Raw genomic sequence first — 21,573 nt, 5'->3', positions numbered from 1 at the left:
AAAAGGCTTTGCTAGAAGCATATGCGCAGTAACATTTTTTAGTTGATTTACGCAGAACGGGGGTGGAGTTTGAATGTGTACTTCCGTCTGTCTTTTTACGTACAGCGGAACGTGGAAAGCGTCAACGTTGTGGAGTCATGAAACTGTTTGTAAACCATTCATACAGAATGTGAGAAATGAAAGCTATTATGTGATTAAATTGCTATATAGAACCCATTATATGACATGTAAACATACTGCCTTACCATGTCAGTTGAGCTATATTCAAGATGTTAAAGAGGTTAATGCTAGCTCGCTGCTAACTAATAAACAATCACAGACGAGAAACAACAAGTCGATGCTGTGGGGACTTAATTTGATAGCCATTGACATACCCTACAAGCCTGTCGTACTAACTACATCATTGATATCAAACTGTAAGATTATTTTGGGGCTAGCAGTATTGTCAAACCATTAAAATAAACCTAGATGTCGGATTTTTTCAGTTAGCGGTATGGACAGGATTATCAAGTGAGCAGACACCCGGCGTTAGCAAGCAATGACGTGATGCCAGAGACCGTTTTGGCTAGCTGATAATGCCACCCATTCGGTTTCGATTTTAGCCCGAAGCTTAGAATTAAGGGTTAGGGTGATGTAACTAACATGCAGCTACTAACAGTAATGCGGTCTACCTCTCCTACGAGTGACAATAATATTGCTACTGTACATGGTAACTTACTGGTACTGAATAACTTGTCATCTAGTGTGGTGATCAAATGTATAGTTGAGAGTTTAAATGTTATGTTTCATCTCATTGGCAGGTACGGCAAACTGAAGTTGAAATTATTGCCACGTATCTCCTTCTCTCTGTGTGTAAAATGATGTTTTCCTGTCTTTTGGAAGTCATTAGAATGACAAGACTGATACTACCAATGCTAAATTATTTGAAGATCATTTTTCTCCATACAACATATTTGTTGAATACTGAATTCAACAGCCATTTGGAAGCCACCACAATTATCAGACCAACATGACTTGGCCATTTTCTGAATCTATAAAGAAGCGGGCATGCAGATACCTTTTGCATCGGTATTTGGGCAATTTCCTACAAGAGAAGCTGAGCTTAGATCAGCTTAGTTTAGACCTCTATCAAGGCACTGGATCACTGGCACAAGTGCCGTTGGACAAGTGGGTAAGTTCAACCTTTGTTATGTAACTAAGCAAATATTAATAATGGGATTTGTATTGACATACATACTGACAGTGTACCTTTGCCTGAGAGCTTTTTCTCCCCCCTCAGTCTTTAAATGAGATCCTTGATTCAGTGGATGCCCCCTTCAAGGTAATAGAGGGCTTCATCCAGACCATCTCTCTGACCGTACCATGGGTGTCTGCTGCAGGAGAACTGTGCCCTGGAAGTCAAGGGGTTGGAGATGGTGTTCAGACCCAGACCACGTATGGGTGAGGGGACACCTCAATCAAGGGATCCCCTCAATCACCTCCATCTCTGTCTCTTCATCATCATCATTGCATTATGGCTGCTACTAGTGCACACACAGCTAACTAGCTAGCGATTTCACATCGACTACAGATAAATAAACCATGTTGACAATGTTGACCCTTGTGTGCCACTAGCCTCAGGTATGGAAACCATGTATTGGTCCAGCTTCATGACGAGCAGCATGCAGCTTGCCAAAGAGTGTCTGAGCTAGAGACTAACAGATGACTTGGGGGAGAGCTTCCAGCCATTGGAGGGATTGGAGAGGTTTGCAGAGACCATAGAGACGGGTGTGGTAGATCATTACCATACAACAACACTTGAGTGGGCTTTCTTTCCAAGCATCAGAGGATTGATAACAAAGTCTTCTTTGTCATTTCATTAGTTCTGAGAAGGGTCAAGGTGACTTTTTTGGACACTGTTCTCAGAATCTAACATTTTCCAGAAAATTCCAAAACAGGAATCGGTCTTGTTGCACATCAACAAGTAAGTTGAGGTTACAAGTAGGGAACTAATTGCACATTTTATCTTGAACTAGTGCCTAATACCTTTAACTTGGGTATTTCTGATTTCATTTAGCATTTTTCCATACATTTACACTCTACATGAGCTCTTACATCCTTATCTGTGTTGTGTTGTTCAGGATTGTTTACTGTGATGAGACTGGTGAAAGCTCCAGTGTAAATGTGCACCAACCCACCACATTTGCACATAAAAACTTGCAGCTGGAGGGAGTCACCGTCTTCTGGGACGAGTTCTCAGAGGCGGCTAGAGCCGGCTTCAAGTCCTCACCCACCCCAACAGTGAGTCTACATTAAAATAATCCTCTGTGTAGTTTGGAAGCATAGAGAACCTATACTAACGCACCCCCTTTTTGCACCCCCCCAGGAGACAGGGGCCAAGCTATCCCACAGCTGGAACCCTAGAATCATCTGTGAGCCACACCCCCAGTGCACAAAGCCTGTTTCCTCAGCAACACTCTTTAAACCCATGCAGATCGGTCACCTTAGTGGCAGAATTGAACTGTCCCAGTCACTGGCTTTATCAATAAGTGCATCGAGGACGTCGTCCCTACAGTGACTGTACATACATACACCAACCAGGCAACATTGGCACTAAGCTAGAGTCCCGGTTTCAAGGAGCAGGACTCTAACCCAGAAGCTTATAAGAAATCCCGCTATGCTGTCTGATGAACCATCAAACAGGCAAAGCGTCAATACAGGACTAAGATCGAATCGTACTACACCGGCTCCGACACTCGTTGGATGTGGCAGGGTCTGCAAACTATTACAGACTACAAAGGGAAGCACAGCCGAGAGCTGCCCAGGGACATGAGCCTACCAGACGAGCTAAACTACTTCTATGCTTGCTTTGAGGCAAGTAACGCTGAAACATGCATGAGAGCATCAGCTGTTCCAGACGACTGTGATTGCGCTCTCTGCAGCCTATAAACACAATTATCCCAGAAACCCTAGACCCACTCCAATTTACATACTGCATCAACAGATCTACAGATGATGCAATCTCTATTGCACTCCACACTGCCCTTTCACACCTGGACAAGAGGAGAATGCTATTCATTGACTACAGCTCATCGTTCAAAACGATAGTGCCCTCAAAGCTCATCACTAAGCTATGGACCCTGGGAATAAACACCTCCCCTGCAACTGGATCCTGGACTTCCTGACGGGCAGCCCCCAGGTGGTAAGGGTAGGTAACAACACATCCGCCACGCTGATCCTCAACACGGGGGCCCCTCAGGGGTGCGTTCTCAGTCCCCTCCTGTACTCCCTGTTCACTCATGACTGCACGGCCAGGCACGACTCCAACACCATCATTAAGTTTGCTGATGACAACAGTGGTAAGCCTGACAACGATGAGACAGCCTATAGGGGGGAGGTCAGAGACCTGATTTTGTGGTGCAAGGACAACAACCTCTCCCTCATCGTGATCAAGACAAAGGAGATGATCGTGGACTATAGAAAAAGGAGGACCGAGCATGCCCCCATTCTCATCGACAGGGCTGCAGTGGAGCAGGTTGAGAGCTTGAAGTTCCTTGGTGTCCACATCACCAACAAACTAACATGGTCCAAGCACACCAAGACAGTTGTGAAGAGGGTATAACAAAATATATATTCCCCCTCAGGAGACTGAAAAGATTTGGCATGAGTCCTCAGATCCTCAGAAGGTTTTACAGCTGCACAATCGAGAGCATCCTGACGGGTTGCATCACTGCCTGGTATGGTAAATGCTCGGCCTCCGACCGCAAGGCACTACAGAGGGTAGTGCGTTCGGCCCCAGTACATCACTGGGATCAAGCTTCCTGGCATCCAGGTCCTCTATACCAGGCGGTGTCAGGGGAAGGCCCTAAAAATTGTAAGACTCCTGCCACCCTAGTCATAGACTGTTGTCTCTGCTACTGCACAGCAAGCGGTACCGGAGCGCCAACTCTAGGTCCAAGAGGCTCCTAAATAGCTTCTTCCCCCAAGCCATAAGACTCCTGAACAGCTAATCAAATGGCTACCCAGACTATTTGCCTTGCCCCCTCCCCCAGAACACTGCTGCTTACTCTCTGCAATTATCCATGCATAGTCACTTTAATAACTCTACCCACATGTACATATTACCTAAATTACCTCGACACCGGTGCCCCCGCACATTTACTCTGTACCTGTACCCCCTGTACAAAGCCCCACTTTTGTTATTTACTCCTGCTCTTTAATAATTTGTTATTCTTATCTCTTACTTTGTTTGTTGTTGGTATTTTCTTAAAACTGCATTGTTGGTTAAGGGCTTGTAAGTTAGCATTTCACTGTAAGGTCTTCTTCACCTGTTGTATTCAGCGCATGTGACATACACTTTGATTGGATTTGATATTGTAACTGATGTTCAAATACATTTTGGGATCTAGGCATACATGTGCTTATAGAGATGCATTTATGTTCTCTCTGTCTGTCATACCTCAGCTCCTGACATTTGACACCCCTGTCACCGCTGAGGCACCATCTGCCATCTGCCTCCACCTGCACTACAAACTGTCTGAATGCAGAGGGCCGCAGGTAAGAGCACATCTTAGTGAGATTAGAAGCTGCAATGAATGCACTGTGATTGGATTCCCAGTTCCGCAACCCAATTTGCAACACTCAAGTAAATGAAACTTAATTTTGCATCACTTATGCATTAATGTCAAAGGGAGATTTGTGTGGGAATTGAAATTACATGTGTGGATCTCAAGTTAGGATTCGGCCCACATTGTATGTAACTAATTCTGTACAGTGCCTGATACAGTACCCCCTTACACTCCTTTGTCCAGGGCTGACAGGTGCGTTTGGGTACCATGCCCAGGAAGGCTGACTTTCAGGTGGAGTTGGGGGCGGTCTGCTCTGAAGTGGATATCAGCATTGTGGACCGCCTCAACTCTCTGCTGCAGCCACAGAAGCTGGTCACTGCGGAGATGATGGCCTCTCACATATACACGTCCTATAATAAACATGTCAGCTTGGTGAGGACTGTCTTCACACTACTTTGTCTCAAGGCTCTTTCAGGGCTTTTTAGCAGTCATATCAGCATTTCTACATTGTAAAGATTTTTGTAAACTTGTGTTTGAAGGAGTTGCCTGTTGTTGCAGTAAATATGAAAAACATCACATCAAATGCTGTTTTCTGCTTCCACCCCACAGCACAAGGCCTTTACAGAGGTCTTCCTTGATGACAGCCGTACTCCGGCCAACACCCACTTGTCGATAACAGTCAACGCCTGTGTTGAGCCTGGTGGTGCGCTTCCCTATCCCAGACCTGCGCTCGGACCAGGAGAGGGGCCCCTGGTTTAAGAAGTCCTCGCAGAAGAAGGTTCTGTACCTGGACCTGGAGGACCTGGAGGTGAAGACAGAGTTCACAGGGGAGCAGACCAAGATGGAGCTCACCTTCAAGGAGCTAGTCGGTATGTGTCATCCAGCTGCTAATGGACAGAGTAGCCTCAAAACCAGAACCACTTTTGATACACATCATTCATGTACTAATTTTTCATCAATTTTCACAGGGAGGTTCAGGAAAAGGAAGACCAGCCTGAAGGCAGGTTCCTCAGGGTCTCCCACACTATGGATGGAAACATGACCATCTCTGACAGTGGGAAGTTTGACTGGCCCAGGTACTGTACACCTGTCCATGTAGTACTGTACTGCTTCATGTCATACCTACACCTTAATCCTTAGATGTTGTGAAACTCCTTACTAACCCTCCCCTGTCCCTCCAGAGTGGTGCTGAAAGTCAACCCCACCGCTGTCCACTCCATCCTGGAGCGTGTGACTGCTGAGGAGAACGAGGAGGCTGAAGACCAATCCCCGGGTGAGGAAGAGGAGGTGGGAGGGGGAGCCCACTCACTGAATGATGTCTGTGACTTTGGGAAGGCTAAACCCTCCCCCTTTTCCTCACGCCGGGTTATGAGAATGAGGAGGTAGGAACACATCATTATTGAAACACTAATTTTAACATAATTATTGATCAACAATAAATTTGTCACATGCACTAAATAAATCAGGTGTAGACCTTACCGTGAAAGGCTTACTTACAAGCCCGTAACCAACAATGCAGTTTTAAGAAAATGGAGAAATGAATAAACTAAAGTTAAAAAAATATATTGTAATCACAATAAAATAACAATAATGAGGATATACAGTTGAAGTCAGAAGTTTACATACACTTAGGTTAGAGTCATTAAAACTCGTTTTTCAACCAATCCACAAATTTCTTGTTAACAAACTATAGTTTTGGCAAGTCAGTTAGGACATCTACTTTGTGCATGACACAAGTCATTTTTCCAACAATTGTTTACAGACAAATTATTTCACGTATAATTCACTGTATCACAGATCCAGCGGGTCAGAAGTTTACATACACTAAGTTGACTGTACCTTTAAACAGCTTGGAAAATTCCCTAAAATTATGTCACTGCTTTAGAAGCTTCTGATACGCTAATTAACATCATTTGAGTCAATTGGAGGTGTACCTGTGGATGTATTTCAAGGCCTACCTTCAAACTCAGTGCCTCTTTGCTTGACATCATGGGAAAATCAAAAGAAATCAGCCAAAAATGTCAGGAATTGTGAAAAACTGAGTTTACATGTTTTTGGCTAAGGTGTACAGTTGAACTCAGTTTTTCACAATTCCTGACATTTAGTCCTAGTAAAAATCTCTGTCTTAGGTCAGTTAGGATCACCACTTTATTTTAAGAATGTGAAATGTCAGAACAATAGTAGAGAGAATGATTTATTTCAGCTATTATTTCTTTCATCACATTCCCAGTGGGTCAGAAGTGTACATACACTATTAATATTTGGTAGCATTGCCTTTAAATTGTTTAACTTGGGTCAAATGTTTCGTGAAGCCTTCCACAACCTTCCCACAATAAGTTGGGTGAATGTTGGCCCATTCCTCCTGACAGAGCTGGTGTAACTGAGTCAGGTTTGTAGGCCTCCTTGCTTGCACACGCTTTTTCAGTTCTGCCCGCAAACTTTGTATAGGATTGAGGTCAGGGCTTTGTGATGACCACTCCAATACCTTGACTTTGTTGTCCTTAAGGCATTTTGCCACAACTTTGGAAGTATGCTTGGGGTCATTGTCCATTTGGAAGACCCATTTGCGGCCAAGCTTTAACTTCCTAACTGATGTCTTGAGATGTTGCTTCAATATATCCACATAATTTTCCATCCTCATGATGCCATCTATTTTGTGAAGTGCAACAGTCTCTCCTGCAGCAAAGCACCCTCACAACATGATGCTGCCACCCCCGTGCTTCACGGTTGGGATGGTGTTCTTTGGCTTGCAAGCCTCCCTCCCCCTTTCCTCCAAACACAACGATGGCCATAATGGCCAAACAGTTACATTTTTGTTTCATCAGACCAGAGGACATTTTCTCCCCATGTGCAGTTGCAAACCGTAGTCTGGCTTTTTTATGGCGGTTTTGTAGCAGTGGCTTCTTCCTTGAGCGGCCTTTCAGGATATGTCGATATAGGACTCGTTTTACTGTGGATAAAGATACTTTTGTACCTGTTTCCTCCAGCATCTTCACACGGTCCTTTGCTGCTGTTCTGGGATTGATTTGCACTTTCCGCACAAATACGTTCATCTCTATGAGACAGAACGCGTCTCCTTCCTGAGTGGTATGATGGCTGCGTGGTCCCATGATGTTTATACTTGCGTACTATTGTACGTACAGATGAACGTGGTACCTTCAGGCGTTTGGAAATTGCTCCCAAGGATGAACCAGACTTGTGGAGGTCTACAATTACCATTTTTTTTTCTGAGGTCTTGGCTGATTTCTTTTGATTTTCCCATGATGTCAAGCAAAGAGGCACTGAGTACACCTCTAATTGACTCAAATTATGTCAATTAGCCTATCAGAAGCTTCTAAAGCCATGACATCATCTTCTGGAATTTTCCAAGCTGTTTAAAAGGCACAGTCAACTTAGTGTATGTAAACTTCTGACCCCCTGGAATTGTGATACAGGGAATTAGAAGTGAAATAATCTGTCTGTAAATAATTGTTGGAAAAATGACTTGTGTCATGCACAAAGTAGATGTCCTAACCAACTTGCCAAAACTATAGTTTGTTAACAAGAAAGTTGTGGAGTGGTAGAAAAACTAGTTTTAATGACTCCAACCTAAGTGTATGTAAACTTCCGACTTCAACTGTATTTTCTCACTGTTGGTCTGGGTTTCCTCTGCAGGAGTTCCTGATTGAGGTGGGAATGAAAGGGGCCACACTCCAGCACCGAGTGGTTCCCCCCCAAACTGGGCTGGTATGACCAGGTAAACTCAACACCTGTTAATCCAAGGTGTTGTTTGTGTACAGTTCAATGCCACAACTTATCTTAGTCATACAGCTTAAGCATCCCTTTGAACAGATGAACCATACTCCTGACTGATCAGTGATTCTTGGTTGTGTGTAACAGATCATAGACTTCCTGAATGTTTCTGATGAGCCTGTGTTGGGTTACACCCCCCCCCCTGCCTCAGTCACCACCCTTCATCTCCACTTGTGGAGCTGCTCACTAGACTACAGGTGCTGTTGATTGACTACAGTGCATTCGGAAAGTATTCAGAACCCTTGACTTTTTCCTAATTTTGTTACATTAGACATTTTTTTCCTCATCAATCTACATAGAGTACCCCATAATGACAAAGCGAAAGTAAAGAAAAGTTGTAAATATTAAAAATAAAAAGCAGAAATACTTTAAGTATTCAGACACTTTGCTTTAAGACACTCGAAATTGAGCTCAGGTGCATCCTGTTTCCATTGATCATCCTTGAGATGTTTCTACAACTTGAGTGGAGTCCACCTGTGGTAAATTCAATTGATTGGACATGGTTTGAGAAGGCACACACCTGTCTATATAAGGTCCCACAGTTGACAGTGCATGTCAGAGCAAAAACCAAGACACGAGGTCGAAGGAATTGTCCATAGAGTTCCAATACAGGATTGTGTCGAGGCACAGATCTGGGGAAGGGTACCTAAACATTTCTGCAGCATTGAATGTCCCCAACAACACAGTGGCCTCCGTCATTCTTAAATGTGAGAAGTTTGGAACCACCAAGACTCGTCCAAGAGCTGGCCTCCGGGCCGAACTGCGCAATCGCGGGAGAAAGGCCTTGGTCAGGATAGTGACCAAGAACCCGATGGTCACTCTGACGGAGCTCCAGAGCACAGAGCTTCCTCTGTGGAAATGGGAGAACTTTCCTTAAGGACAACCATCTCTGCAGCATTCCACCAATCAGGCCTTTCTCTTCAGTAAAAAGCACATGACAGCCCACTTGAGTTTGCCAAAAGTCACCTAAAGGACTCTCAGACCATGAGAATTAAGATTATCTGGTCTGATGAAACCAAGATTGAACTCTTTGGCCTGAATGCCAAGCGTAACATCTGGAGGAAACCAGGCACCATCCCTACGGTGAAGCATGGTGGTGGCAGCATCATGCTGTGGGGATGTTTGTTAGCGTTAGGGACTGGGACACGAGTCAGGATCGAGGGAAAGATGAATGGAGCAAAGTACAGACAGATCCTTAATGAAAACCTGCTCCAGAACACCTTCCAACTGGACAACGACCCTACACACAGCCAAGACAACGCAGGAGTGGCTTCGGGACATGTTTCTGAATGTCCTTGAGTGGCCCAGCCAGAGCCCAGACTTGAACCTGATCAAACATCTCTGGAGAGACCTGAAAATATTTGTGCAGTCCCGCCAGGACCTGGAGATCAGAGACAGACTGGCCATCTCCCAGATGAACAAGTTCCTGTACCTCTACTCCAGAAAGGAGATGCCCCGCACTGCCCACTCCAACATGGTGAGAGACATTATGCATATAGAGAGACTCTGAATGATTGGCTATGAAAAGCCAACTGACATTTACTCTTGAGGTGCTGACCTGTTGCACCCTCGACAACCACTGTGATTATTATTATTTGACCCTGCTGGTCATCTATGAACATTTGAACATCTTGACCATGTTCTGTTATAATCTCCACCTGGCACAGCCAGAAGAGGATTGGCCACCCCTCATAGCCTGGTTCCTCTCTTAAGTTTCTTCCTAGGTTCTGGCCTTTCTAAGGAGTTTTTCCTAGCCACCGTGCTTCTACACCTGCATTGCTTGCTGTTTGGGGTTTTATGCTGGGTTTCTGTACAGCACTTTGTGACATCAGCTGATGTAAGAAGGGCTTTATAAATGCATTTGATTGATGTAGAGTAATGTCCATGTGATTGTGGTCACATTAAAGACATGATAGTGGTTAAGGCATGGTTATGCTGAATGTGTTTGTTTGTGGTTCTCTGTAGCTCAGTTGGTAGAACATGGCTCCAGCAACGCCAGGATAGTGGGTTTTAATCCCAGAACCACTCATACTTTAAAATGTATGCACGCGTGACTGTAAGTCACTTTGGATAAAAACATTTGCTTAATATTATATATTGTTCTTTGTTTTCTTGCAGCTAACAGTTCGGGCTCTGCACATGTGTCCAGAGACAGGTCAAGCACCCCTGGAATGCTGTCTGCGAGTCTCACTCATGCCCCTTCGTCTCAACATCGATCAGGTGAGCCAGAGATAAACATGCTGGTTTTATCCAGTTAATCATACCTCTTTCTGAGGTTTCCAAAAGATTTCAAGGCATGGAAATGTAATGCTTTCACATGCTCTCATTTAACACATTTTCAGTTATACTATTGATCCCTTTGAAATTACCTTGGCTTTTTTATTTCCTTGTAGGATGCATTGTTTTTCTTGAAAGACTTCTTTTCCAACCTTGCTGCTGAAGTTGAGATTTTCTCCACCTGATCAAGAAGGTAAAAGATCCTTGGCTAGAGGCTTGTACATTATGAACAATGTAGCATATTGAGTAGATTTGAATAATTTCATGATTTGTCTCCGAGCAAAATGTTCACCCTCGATGATGCATTTGTTGGTCTGCAGCCCTGTGCGTTTCAATGAAGAAGCCATCTGGTGTCCTGCAGCTTCACTAAGCATGGAGGTGGGAGCCAGGACTCTGAGCCCATCATCTCTGTGCCTGCCCAGAGCCGCTGCAGCATCAACGGCCTCACCTTATCCAGTAACAGCAACACTGGGGAAGCTGAGGCTGCCACTGCATCATCCTTCACTGACCAGCCCATCTTCTTCAGGTAGGTGTCCCTTACTCTGTAGAGGTGGACAGGCACCTGATGTCATTTGGGTTAAGGCATAACTTATCTTCATCTTACTATACGTGTTCTACACACAAATAATGACGTTTTTGAGTTTTGCTAGCAAATTATGAAATATTTGTTTGATTTCCCTCAGTTTTGGTTTACCTCTGAAGTTCCTATTCGTCTGGATTACCATGGAAAACACGTTTCAATGGAGCAAGTATGTTGTTTTAACAATCTCTAAAAACATACTGTTTACAAACACATTCAGTTTTGTGATCAGGGATTCCAGTGTTGACAGACTTGACAACTGGTGTTGTGCAGCCTACATATTGTGCAATATTTTGGTTAACCAGCGATGATGTACAGTATTCAAATGCAGAAGCTCCATTTATGAAGAATGTGCATTTCTTACTCTCACAGTAGAATATTTTGCTGATGTTTCTTGCACTGCTCCTCTGTTTCAGGGAACATTTGCTGGGACTGTGATTGGGTTGACACAGTTGAATTGCTCCGAGCTGAAACTAAGGAGATTATGCTACAGACAAGGGTAGGTTTAATCAGTACAGTCCCTTCATATTAGTATGATTTGTTATGACAGGACGTACCAACACTTAATTGGGTTATTCCTGATGTTAAATGATGACACACAATCTATTATGTCTAGTATAAAAAATACAGTATGCAGAAACCATAAGAACATTATTGGTTTTCTTCCAGACTGTTGGGAGTGGATAAGCTCTTTTCCTATGCAATAAATGAGTGGCTGAACGACATCAAAAATAACCAGCTGCCAGGACTGTTGGGTGGCGTGGGACCTGTCCACTCGCTGGTACAGTTGGGTAAGTAGGACATGTGTAAGTTGATAAACTGGTGTTGCACTGTAATGTATTTACCTATTAAATCAGACAGTATTTTGCCTGTTCCTAAAATTACTGTTTTTTTTAAAGAAGATTCTGCCTAAGCCTCTCAGAACCACACAATATATTATGACTAAGGGCATGCTTGTTTTGGCCAATTGGTCCACAAGGGAAATTAGTCTAAGCTTTTGGTTCAACCTAAAGACTATTGTTATACATAGACTGAGTGTACAAAACATTAGGAACACCTTTCTGATATTGAGTTGCACCCCCTTTTTCCCTCAGAACAGCCTCAATTTGTTGAGGCATGGACTCTACAAGGTGTTGAAAGTGTTCCACAGGGGTGCTGGCCCATGTTGACTCCAATGCTTCCCACAGTTGTCAAGTTGGCTGGTAGCGGATCTCCCCTCCGACTTGCTTATTCTATCTCATCCCACAGCTCAATTGGATTGAGATCTGGTGATGGGGCAGGCCACTGAATTTATTTTCTTCGCAGGTGGATACACCGCTGCCATGAAGAGATGCACCGGATTGGCAATGATGTTCCGATATCATGTGGCATTCAAACATTGCTCCACTTTTATCAAGGGGACCAATGTGTGCCATGGAAACAAACCTCACACCATCACCACCAGCCTGCAATGTCCACACGTGGCATGAAGGATGCATGTGCTCATTCTCCATACCCTAGTCTCCTATTAGTGTGAAACAGCAGGAACCAGGATTCATCAGACCAGGCAAAGTTTTTCCAATTCTCCAGTGTCTTCGTTCCTTAGCCCACTGCAACTACTGTTTCTTGTTTTTTTGCTGAAAGAAGTGAAACTAAGGTCGTCAGCTGCAATACCCCATTCGTGTCAAGGTATGACGAGTTGTGCATTCTTTTATGGGTCTTTGGGCAACAATTTTGTACTGGCCAGTCAGTTGACTAACTGTAGCCCACCAGTTGCTCTGCACAATTCGTGGCAGTCTCCTTTGTCCTCTTTCGTCAAAGGCCCATTTTCGACCACTGGTCGAATGTTTTGTACACCCAGTGTATATCTGAGAGTATGTTAATGTATAGATGTCTTAATAAACCAAAGTCAAATCAGAAATCCTGATCTAATCAGCCTTTTTTGCATTAACCAAATAATAACACACTTTTCCTTTTCCACCTCGTGTTCAGTCCAGGGATTTAGGGACTTGGTGTGGCCCCCGATAGAGCAGTACCGGAAGGATGGTCGGATTGTATTGCGATTGCAGCGTGGTACTGCCTCCTTTGGAACCTCCACAGCTATGGCTGCTCTGGAACTTACCAATCGCATGGTGCGAACTATCCAGGTAAAGAAAACTCACCCCAGTCCAAAAATACATGTATAGGTTGTAACTGTCCTGCATCTCTTTTCAACTTGTGTGTTACAAGTTTATCAAGCTCCATGTAATGCAAAACAATTTGTTTGATTTGTGCTCTTCAGGCAGCAGCAGAGACGGCCTATGACATCTCCAGGATCCGATGAGAGGGAGACAAAGAGAATAAAACGGTTCTCTCATTACAGATTGTCCCATCAGCCAGTTAATCTCCGGGAAGGTGTAGCCAACGCTTAGTGTTGTAAAAGAGGTAACTTGCATGATGCTAACATTTTGCATCTCATCTGCTTGTAGTGCTGCTTGGTGTTACACACTACAAGATTGAATACAGGATGAAGTTACCTGTCATGACTGTAATAAATCATACTCAATATTCGTATTCCCCACAGGGAATCACGGACACTGCTCTGACCATCTATGACACGGCCACGCGTGAGCACGAGCAGCCCCCCCATCTGTGGTCAAGCCTCTCATCATGGCCACTGAGGCCACCTACAACGTGCTGGGGGCATGAGGAACCAGTTTCACCCAGATGCACGCCAGGAAGAATCCCAGAAATGGTGGCAAGGGGAGGAGTGATGGCCGACGGCTTTCCAATGACTGAACTGATGGTTGTTCAGAATGAGGGCAGTGTATTTTCCTTCAAAGAAAACATCCCTCAACTGTTGCAAGGCCCAATGAGTATTACAAGCTGGAAGGATCTGGTTCTGCAGATGTAATTATTTGAGGTAAAATGGAGTGTCGCTGAAAAGTCAGTGCTGGTGTAAATGAAACACAATTAGACTTGTGGCAGTTGGAACTAGTGTGAATCAGCTTGTGTTACCTTTTATATCACATTTTCTCTTGCAGTGCCTTCATGGTAATATTATACTGTTGTACTACCATATGTTAGACAAAGGGACCCGTAAGAGCAGCTAGTGTGCAGAGTCAGAGGTCACTGTGCCATACTGTAGATCATAATTGATTACCTTGGCTATAGGATAGGACTGGCTTGTTTTCAATGTCGATAATCTTTCCATAATGGTAACAGTAGTGCATCATATCCTAACATGGTACAGAGATGAGTACAGCACATCTGTAGTTTGTCATATTCAACATTCGCTTATCCTAAGTTGTGTCAAATAACACTAATATCTCAACGAGATGCTCTAAGCTATTGAAGTGTATGTCCCCTAACATTTTATACAGTGTACCATGTATATGTGTGGGCTTTATAACTAACTATTCTATGTAACATTTCTTGCAGACAGCATCCTAAAAGACATTCTCAGCATTGTGTAATGTGTTGTGGTTAAAATGTATAGATCTTCATTTTCAATTACAACTGATGTTGTAACTGTGACCAGTAAAATGGGGGTGTCAGACTTTTTGCTGATTATGGCTGTTTAGTGACTCTGAAATACATTATGAGAGCATTGCAGGCTACTGTCCTGTGGCACAATTGTCTATGTAGCCATTTTTTTTGGTCATGTTTAAATTGACATTTTATAAATATAAAATTGAGAAGCAGTCTGTGCCCATCTATATTACACAACTGTCACTATACTTTTCCCTAAATCCTCTTGTGCTGTCTGGTACTTAGTCTTGTGCTGTCTGCTACTTAGTCTTAAATATCATGCCCATGTTTGCAATAATGTTTGTAGGCATCTGTGCTTATTTTTGAGATGGCTGATATAATTGTGATGCAGCCTTTAAATATGCTCAACAACCCTAAGTTGTTTTGGACAGTGGTTCAATACAAAAATGTCTAACTGTTAAAGTAATGGGAATTGTAATGTATGTGATAAGAGAATATTGTTTATTGTACATAACTGTACAGTTGATCTTCACAATTTGTATTAAAATCATGTGATATTCTTTAAAAAGGGAAATAAACAATTTAATGTCCACTGAAATATCTTGCCTCGAGAAGCCAAACGTTATTCCGTTTATAAACATGCTCATCAGTGGAGGCAAAAAAAATAAAAAATAGGACACACCCACAGGTTGGTTACCATAGAAACAGTGGGGAAGCAACAAACGGGACAGAGTTGGTAAGTTTGTTGCACTCGCATACCGTTCTGTAAATAATGATACAATATTGTAACATTACACTGTCATGTCATACAATGTGTCGCGTAAACACTGAAATATTGATTTTATCCTCCACTCTGCAGAACTTTTCCGATGATGTTGGACTTCACTGTAAATCTTAACAGCCTTGGTTTCGAGTGTGGATTAAGTGAAAATGAAAAAGAATTCATATTCCTCCGTGCACGCGCTAATGGATTGACTGTATGTGGATGTGTACATGCAGCATTCTTGTGCAAACTTGCATATTCATTGAGGTATGCTTGGAAACTCACAACACAATATCCCACACAATACAGTACAACACTCTAGGCCAGTGGTCACCAACCTTGTCTGAGTCAAGATCACCTTCGCAGTCAGGAGTGACTGAGCGCTCTACTGCTCAGATTTTTTTTTTTTTTTACATTAACCTCACACACAGTTTTGTAAGAATTAGGTTTGGGTAGTAGGCCTAATACATTATCACAGCATATTGGCTATATGATTGGCCTGCCAATATTGTTAATCAGACCATATTATATTTAAATTCTCGAGCTTTGATACTAAAATAGATAAGTGTAAGCATAGTGAGGCACTGTGAAGCGTGAATTGAAATAATTCGCTTTTTTATTTTACTGGACTTATGGTACCTGCATCTGATGGTCAACGACATCAAATCACGACGTCAGTGATCTTCAGGTCGAAAAGTCGGAGCTCTAGAAAGATTCCCGAGTGTCCGACTTGGAATTCCGAGTTGGATGACCTTTCAAAACGATTTTTCCCAACCGCTTCTCACCTCTCTCCTTTCCTCCGGTGAGACTGACCAGAGAGAGGACAGTCTTCCACCTGATGGCGAAACTCGAGTCGCACAGCATCTGCCTCATGCACAAATGAATGTTGTTCCTATGACCAGAGAAAGTTAAATATTCCTTAATATTAAAATCGACACGACGAGCTGCTAATAATAATAAAAAGCAGGGCTATCGAAACTTGGCTACTCATTCATTGCAGCTGCAGCCCGAGCGGAAGTACGGAGAAGGGCGTTTTGTAATAGTGTTGAATAAAAACAGTGACAGTGCTGAACATAAACATGAACTCACTCATAAAAACAACAGCTCTTTGCTGTATTCGTTGACAGTCTCTCTGTGGTCATGGTTATAAAAGTTATTAAATCTTACGTAGGCTAGTAGCCTATTAATCCCCGATGTGGTCGTGGAAGCTATGTAGCCACGGTGATTTGAGCTATCCGATTGGGCAGAGCATAGGTGCACTCGATTTAGTCACAGATTCGACCGGTCTGTCGGGTAGGTGGAGTTTGGTTCATGGGAACACTTTCCATTCGGTGCGCAGGACTTTTGAATCAAGTGCATCTACCACAACAGCTCAACACGATTTTTGAAAAGGAGCGCAAGCCTTTATCGTTCTTTGGCTTTTCTACAGAAATATTTGGTGATTGATTATGAATGCCTTGAAGATCGACCAGTTGGCGACCACTATGTCTAGGCAATCATTTTGTTAGGCCTACTTAGAAAATAATGATATCTATATATACATATCATTTTACATATACTAAGTTGACTGTGCCTTTAAACAGCTTGGACAATTACAGAAAATTATGTCATGGCTTTAGAAGCTTCTGATAGGCTAATTGACATCATCTGAGTCAATTGGAGGTGAACCTGTGGATGTATTTCAAGCCCAACCTTCAAACTCAGTGCCTCTTTGCTTGACATTATGGGAAAATCAAAAGAAATCAGCCCAGACCTCAGCAAAATCATTTTAGACCTCCATAAGTCTGGTTCATCCTTGTGAGCAATTTTCAAATGCCTGTGTGGTTATGACAACCACACAGCTGTCATAACCCTCAGGAAGGAGACACGTTCTGTCTCCTAGAGATAAACGTGCTTTGGTGTGAAACGTGCAAATCAATCCCAGAACAAAAGCAAAGGACCTTGTGAAGATGCTGGAAGAAACAGGCACAAAAGTATCTCTATCATCAGTAAAACAAGTCCTATATCGACATAACCTGAAAGGCCGTTCAGCAAGGAAGAAGCCACTGCTCCAAAACCGCCATAAAAAAGCCAGACTATGGTTTGCAACTGCACATGGGGACAAAGATCATACTTTTTGGAGAAATGTCCTCTGGTCTGATGAAACAAAAATAGAACTGTTTGGCCATAATGACCATCGTTATGTTTGGAGGAAAGAGGGGGACGCTTGCAAGCCGAAGATCACCATCCCAACCGTTAAGCACAGGGGCGGCAGCATCATGTTGTGGGGGTGCTTTGCTGCAGGAGTGACTGGTGCACTTCACAAAATAGACGGCATCATGAGGTAGGAAAATTATGTGGATATATTGAAGCAACATCTTAAGACATCAGTCAGGAAGTTGAAGCTTGGTCTTCCAAATGGACAATGACCCCAGGCATACTTCCAAAGTTGTGGCAAATGGCGTAAGGACAACAAAGTCAAGGTATTGGAGTGGCCATCACAAAGCCCTGACCTCAATCCCATAGATAATTTGTGGGCAGAACTGAAAAAGCGTGTGCGAGCAAGGAGGCCTACAAACCTGACTCCGTTACACCAGCTCTGTCAGGAGGAATATGCCAACATTTATCCAACTTACTGTGGGAAGCTTGTGGAAGGCTACCCGAAACGTTTGACCCAAGTTAAACAATTTATAGGTAATGCTACCAAATACTAAATGAGTGTATGTAAACATCTGACCCACTGGGAATGTGATGAAAGAAATAAAAGCTGAAATAAATAATTCTCTCTACTATTATTCTGACATTTCACATTCTTAAAATAGTGGTGATACTAACTGACCTATGACAGGGAATTTTTACTTGGATTAAATGTCAGGAATTGTGACAAACTGAGTTTAAATGTATTTGGCTAAGGTGTATGTAAACTTCCGACTTCAACTGTATATATATATATACACAGTACCAGTAAAAAGTTTGGACACCTACTCATTCAAGGTTTTTTATTTTATTTTTTACATTTAAACTTTTTTCTACATTGTAGAATAATAGTGAACACAAACTATGAAACTATGTAACCAAAAAAGTGTTAAATAAATCAAAATATATTTATATATGAGATTCTTCAAATAGCCAGCCTTTGCCTTGATGACAGGTTTGCACACACTTGGTGTTCTCAACCAGCTTCATGAGGTAGTCACCTGGAATGCGTTTCAATTAACAAGTGTGCCTTGTTAAAAATTCATTTTGTGGAATTTATTTCCTTAATGTGTTTTGAGCCAATCAGTTGAATTGTGACAAGGTAGTGTGGTATACAGAAGATAGCCCTATTTGGTAAAAGACCAAGTCCATATTATTGCAAGAACACCTCAAATAAGCAAAGAGACATGACAGTCCATCATTACTTTAAGACGCAAATAACTTTTAAAGTTTCTTCAAGTGCAGTCACAAAAACCATCAAGCGCTATGATGAAACTTGTTCTCATGAGGAATGCCACAGGAAAGGAAGACTCAGAGTTACCTCTGCTGCAGAGGATAAGTTCATTAGAGTTACCAGCCTCAGAAATTGCAGCCCAAATAAATGGTTCATAGAGTTCAAGTAATAGACACATCTCAACATCAACTGTTCAGAGGAGACTGTGTGAATCAGGCCTTCATGGTCGAATGCTGCAAATAAACCACTACTAACCGCTATTTGTCCAAGAAGGAGAGTGATGAAGTGCTGCATCAGATGACCTGGCATCCACAATCACCCGACCTCAACCCAATTGAGATGGTTTGGGATGAGTTGGATCGTAGAGTGAAGGAAAAGCAGCCAAGAAGTGCTCAGCATATGTGGGAACTCCTTCAAGACTGTTGGAAAAGCATTCCTCATGAAGCTGGTTGAGAGAATGCGAATAGTTTGTAAAGCTGTCATCAAGACAAAGGGTGGCTACTTCGAAAAATCTCAAATCTCAAATATATTTTGATTTGTTTAACACTTTGATTTGTTCAACACTTACTACTTAATTCCATACGTGTAAATTTCATAGTTTTTATGTCTTCACTATTATTCTACAATGTAGAAAATAGTAAAAATAAAGAAAAACCTTTGAATGAGTAGGTGTGTTCAAACTTTTGTCTGGTACTTTATATATGAGATAGTCTAACAGTAAAATCCATTTTATTTTTTGTAGAGAAAGCATTGGCCTACCAAGACAAATTGAAGACGTAGATATGGTTTTACTGCCATCAAATATATCTAAAAAAGGAAAAGGTCTGACTGTTGGTGTGCTTGGAGGGGGACACATTGGAAAACAGCTGGTCCAAGTGCTTCTTGAAAAGAATGGCCTAAAACCGTCACAAATCAACATTTCCTCAAGGAGGCCTGAAACTCTAGGTAATTGAAAAATAAAATGAAAGGAACAATTGGCATGAACTACAAATATAACAATGTATTGAATGTAATATATTTTCATCTTTTAAATAACAGAGGAATTTGTGAAGAGGGGTATCATGTGTTACTTTGACAACCAGCGATTGGTGGCCTGGGCAGATGTGCTGTTCCTCTGTTGCCTTCCCTCTCACCTACCCAAGGTGTGTGCAGAGCTCCAATCCCACCTACCAAAGCACTGTCTGGTGTACAGCTTCCTCTCTGCCGTACCTTTAAACAGGTAAAAACAAATGTATTAAAATCCCCTAAACCCTTGTGTTATTGGCACTTGTGTTATTGGCACTCGCATTAACATCTGCAACTATGTGTATGTGACAAATAAAATCTGATCTGATTTGAAGAAATATTACCTGCTATTCAAATCATTGTCCCCAAAAAATGTCCTCAAAAACTCATATATTTGTATTACTCCATCCACACCCTGGATTTTATATTATGTTGTGTTTTTTTAAAGATTGGCACAGCTTCTTGGTCACAGCTTCATTCTCAAACCACAGTATGAGTTTGTGGCTTGTGACTCTGTCAACATGTGGCTTTCCCAAGGTCATGTGACCGCGGCTTTGAAAGACCCAGAAGTAATAGATGCATCCTGTCCTCTTGCCATGAGAGGTAGGCAATTCTTGGTGTGAACACTTACTGCATATTTACTGTACGAGATGTAAATGTCTGATGGTGAATTGAGACATACAAGATAAGATATCTGATACATTTTCATATTGAGGTGGGCTCTGTCTGGATCCAAAGTGGCTGTTTGGGTTGTTGTACAGTCTCTTGAACATGTGCACCGCGGCAAATGTGGGATCCACTGAAGCTCTTGGGCTGATCAATGAGCTGTTCCAGTTAAAAGGTCCAGGCACTGTGGCATTCATCCTGAATAATTTTGTCCATTCCTCCTATGCATCTCCCCTGACACCAGATGAGTGAGTTTTCATTTAGCACACATTTTGTACAAAGGGTTTTTCTTATGAGAAAAGTTAACTTACATATTTAATGTAACCTGTGTTGAAACTCAAACACACAGGAATAAAAAGACAAACATATATATATTTTTTTAAACACAAATGAATGATTAGGCTAACTAACCATACTTTTTAATTTGTCTCCCATGTTGTCAAGGTCTTTCCCCTGGATTAATTTAGTTGATGTTCAGTCTAAGGAGACACCATTATCATGCTTCATATCAAGAAATAACAGTATGCAGGGTTGTCTCTCTGCTCTATACAATTCAGTAATGGTGGATCCACTGAAGGGAAAGAAAGAGCCTGGAAAACCCAAAGATGGAACTCTGTCTGTCATAACACCAAGTCATTGTAAAAAATCTGATTTTGTGTGATGTTGATTTACTCTCAAACTGTAACAGAATAAAATAAAGGGATTGAGTATATTTTTTTTATCAGATCAATTAATGTACCCTTCAAAACGTATAACAATCTCAGGTTATCATCAGGGCATAGGAATAAGGATGGGGACCATCCACATATCTATCCATCCATCATCAATCAACACCGGGCAATAATTTCTCCACTGCTTTATTCAGTGTTCATCATCATAATCATCAAGCTGTAGGACTAGTTGACGTGGCTTGGTCTGGACACGAAAAGTTTTCCCCTCAACAAAATCTTAGTATTTTCCCTGAGTGTAATTAACATTTTGAAGTGTCAGTCACGGTAATATTACTGTAGTCGCAGGTGCGATGTTAATCACATGATGTTAATCACGTGATTAACATCGTCAAATTCCGCTAATACTCGTTAAA

General features: G+C 42.3%; 1 protein-coding gene and 1 pseudogene across 3 annotated transcripts; both read left to right on the top strand.

The window, feature by feature from the left end:
- The first annotated feature begins 74 nt into the window (after positions 1-74).
- On the top strand, positions 75-15,244 carry LOC110498355 (annotated as a pseudogene).
- Positions 15,245-15,343: 99 nt separating this feature from the next.
- noxred1 (NADP-dependent oxidoreductase domain containing 1) lies at positions 15,344-21,498 on the top strand. Of its 3 annotated transcripts, none has more exons than XM_021574365.2 (7): positions 15,344-15,382; positions 15,506-15,676; positions 19,561-19,763; positions 19,857-20,037; positions 20,272-20,426; positions 20,539-20,737; positions 20,934-21,498. In XM_021574365.2, exons 2-7 carry the CDS (start codon positions 15,516-15,518, stop codon positions 21,148-21,150), a joined length of 1,116 nt encoding a protein of 371 aa, XP_021430040.1. In that variant the 5' UTR covers positions 15,344-15,382; positions 15,506-15,515; the 3' UTR covers positions 21,151-21,498. The 3 variants fall into 3 exon arrangements, with proteins under 3 accessions (XP_021430040.1, XP_021430041.1, XP_021430042.1); XM_021574366.2 differs by having other exon boundaries at positions 19,567-19,763; positions 20,934-21,355; XM_021574367.2 differs by having other exon boundaries at positions 20,539-21,062.
- Positions 21,499-21,573: the final 75 nt, after the last annotated feature.

Source organism: Oncorhynchus mykiss, chromosome 19 (genome assembly GCF_013265735.2).
Source record: "Oncorhynchus mykiss isolate Arlee chromosome 19, USDA_OmykA_1.1, whole genome shotgun sequence".
NCBI classification, from domain to species: domain Eukaryota; kingdom Metazoa; phylum Chordata; class Actinopteri; order Salmoniformes; family Salmonidae; genus Oncorhynchus; species Oncorhynchus mykiss.
Note: the sequence above shows the minus strand (reverse complement) of the source record. Positions and strands in the feature narration are given on the sequence as shown.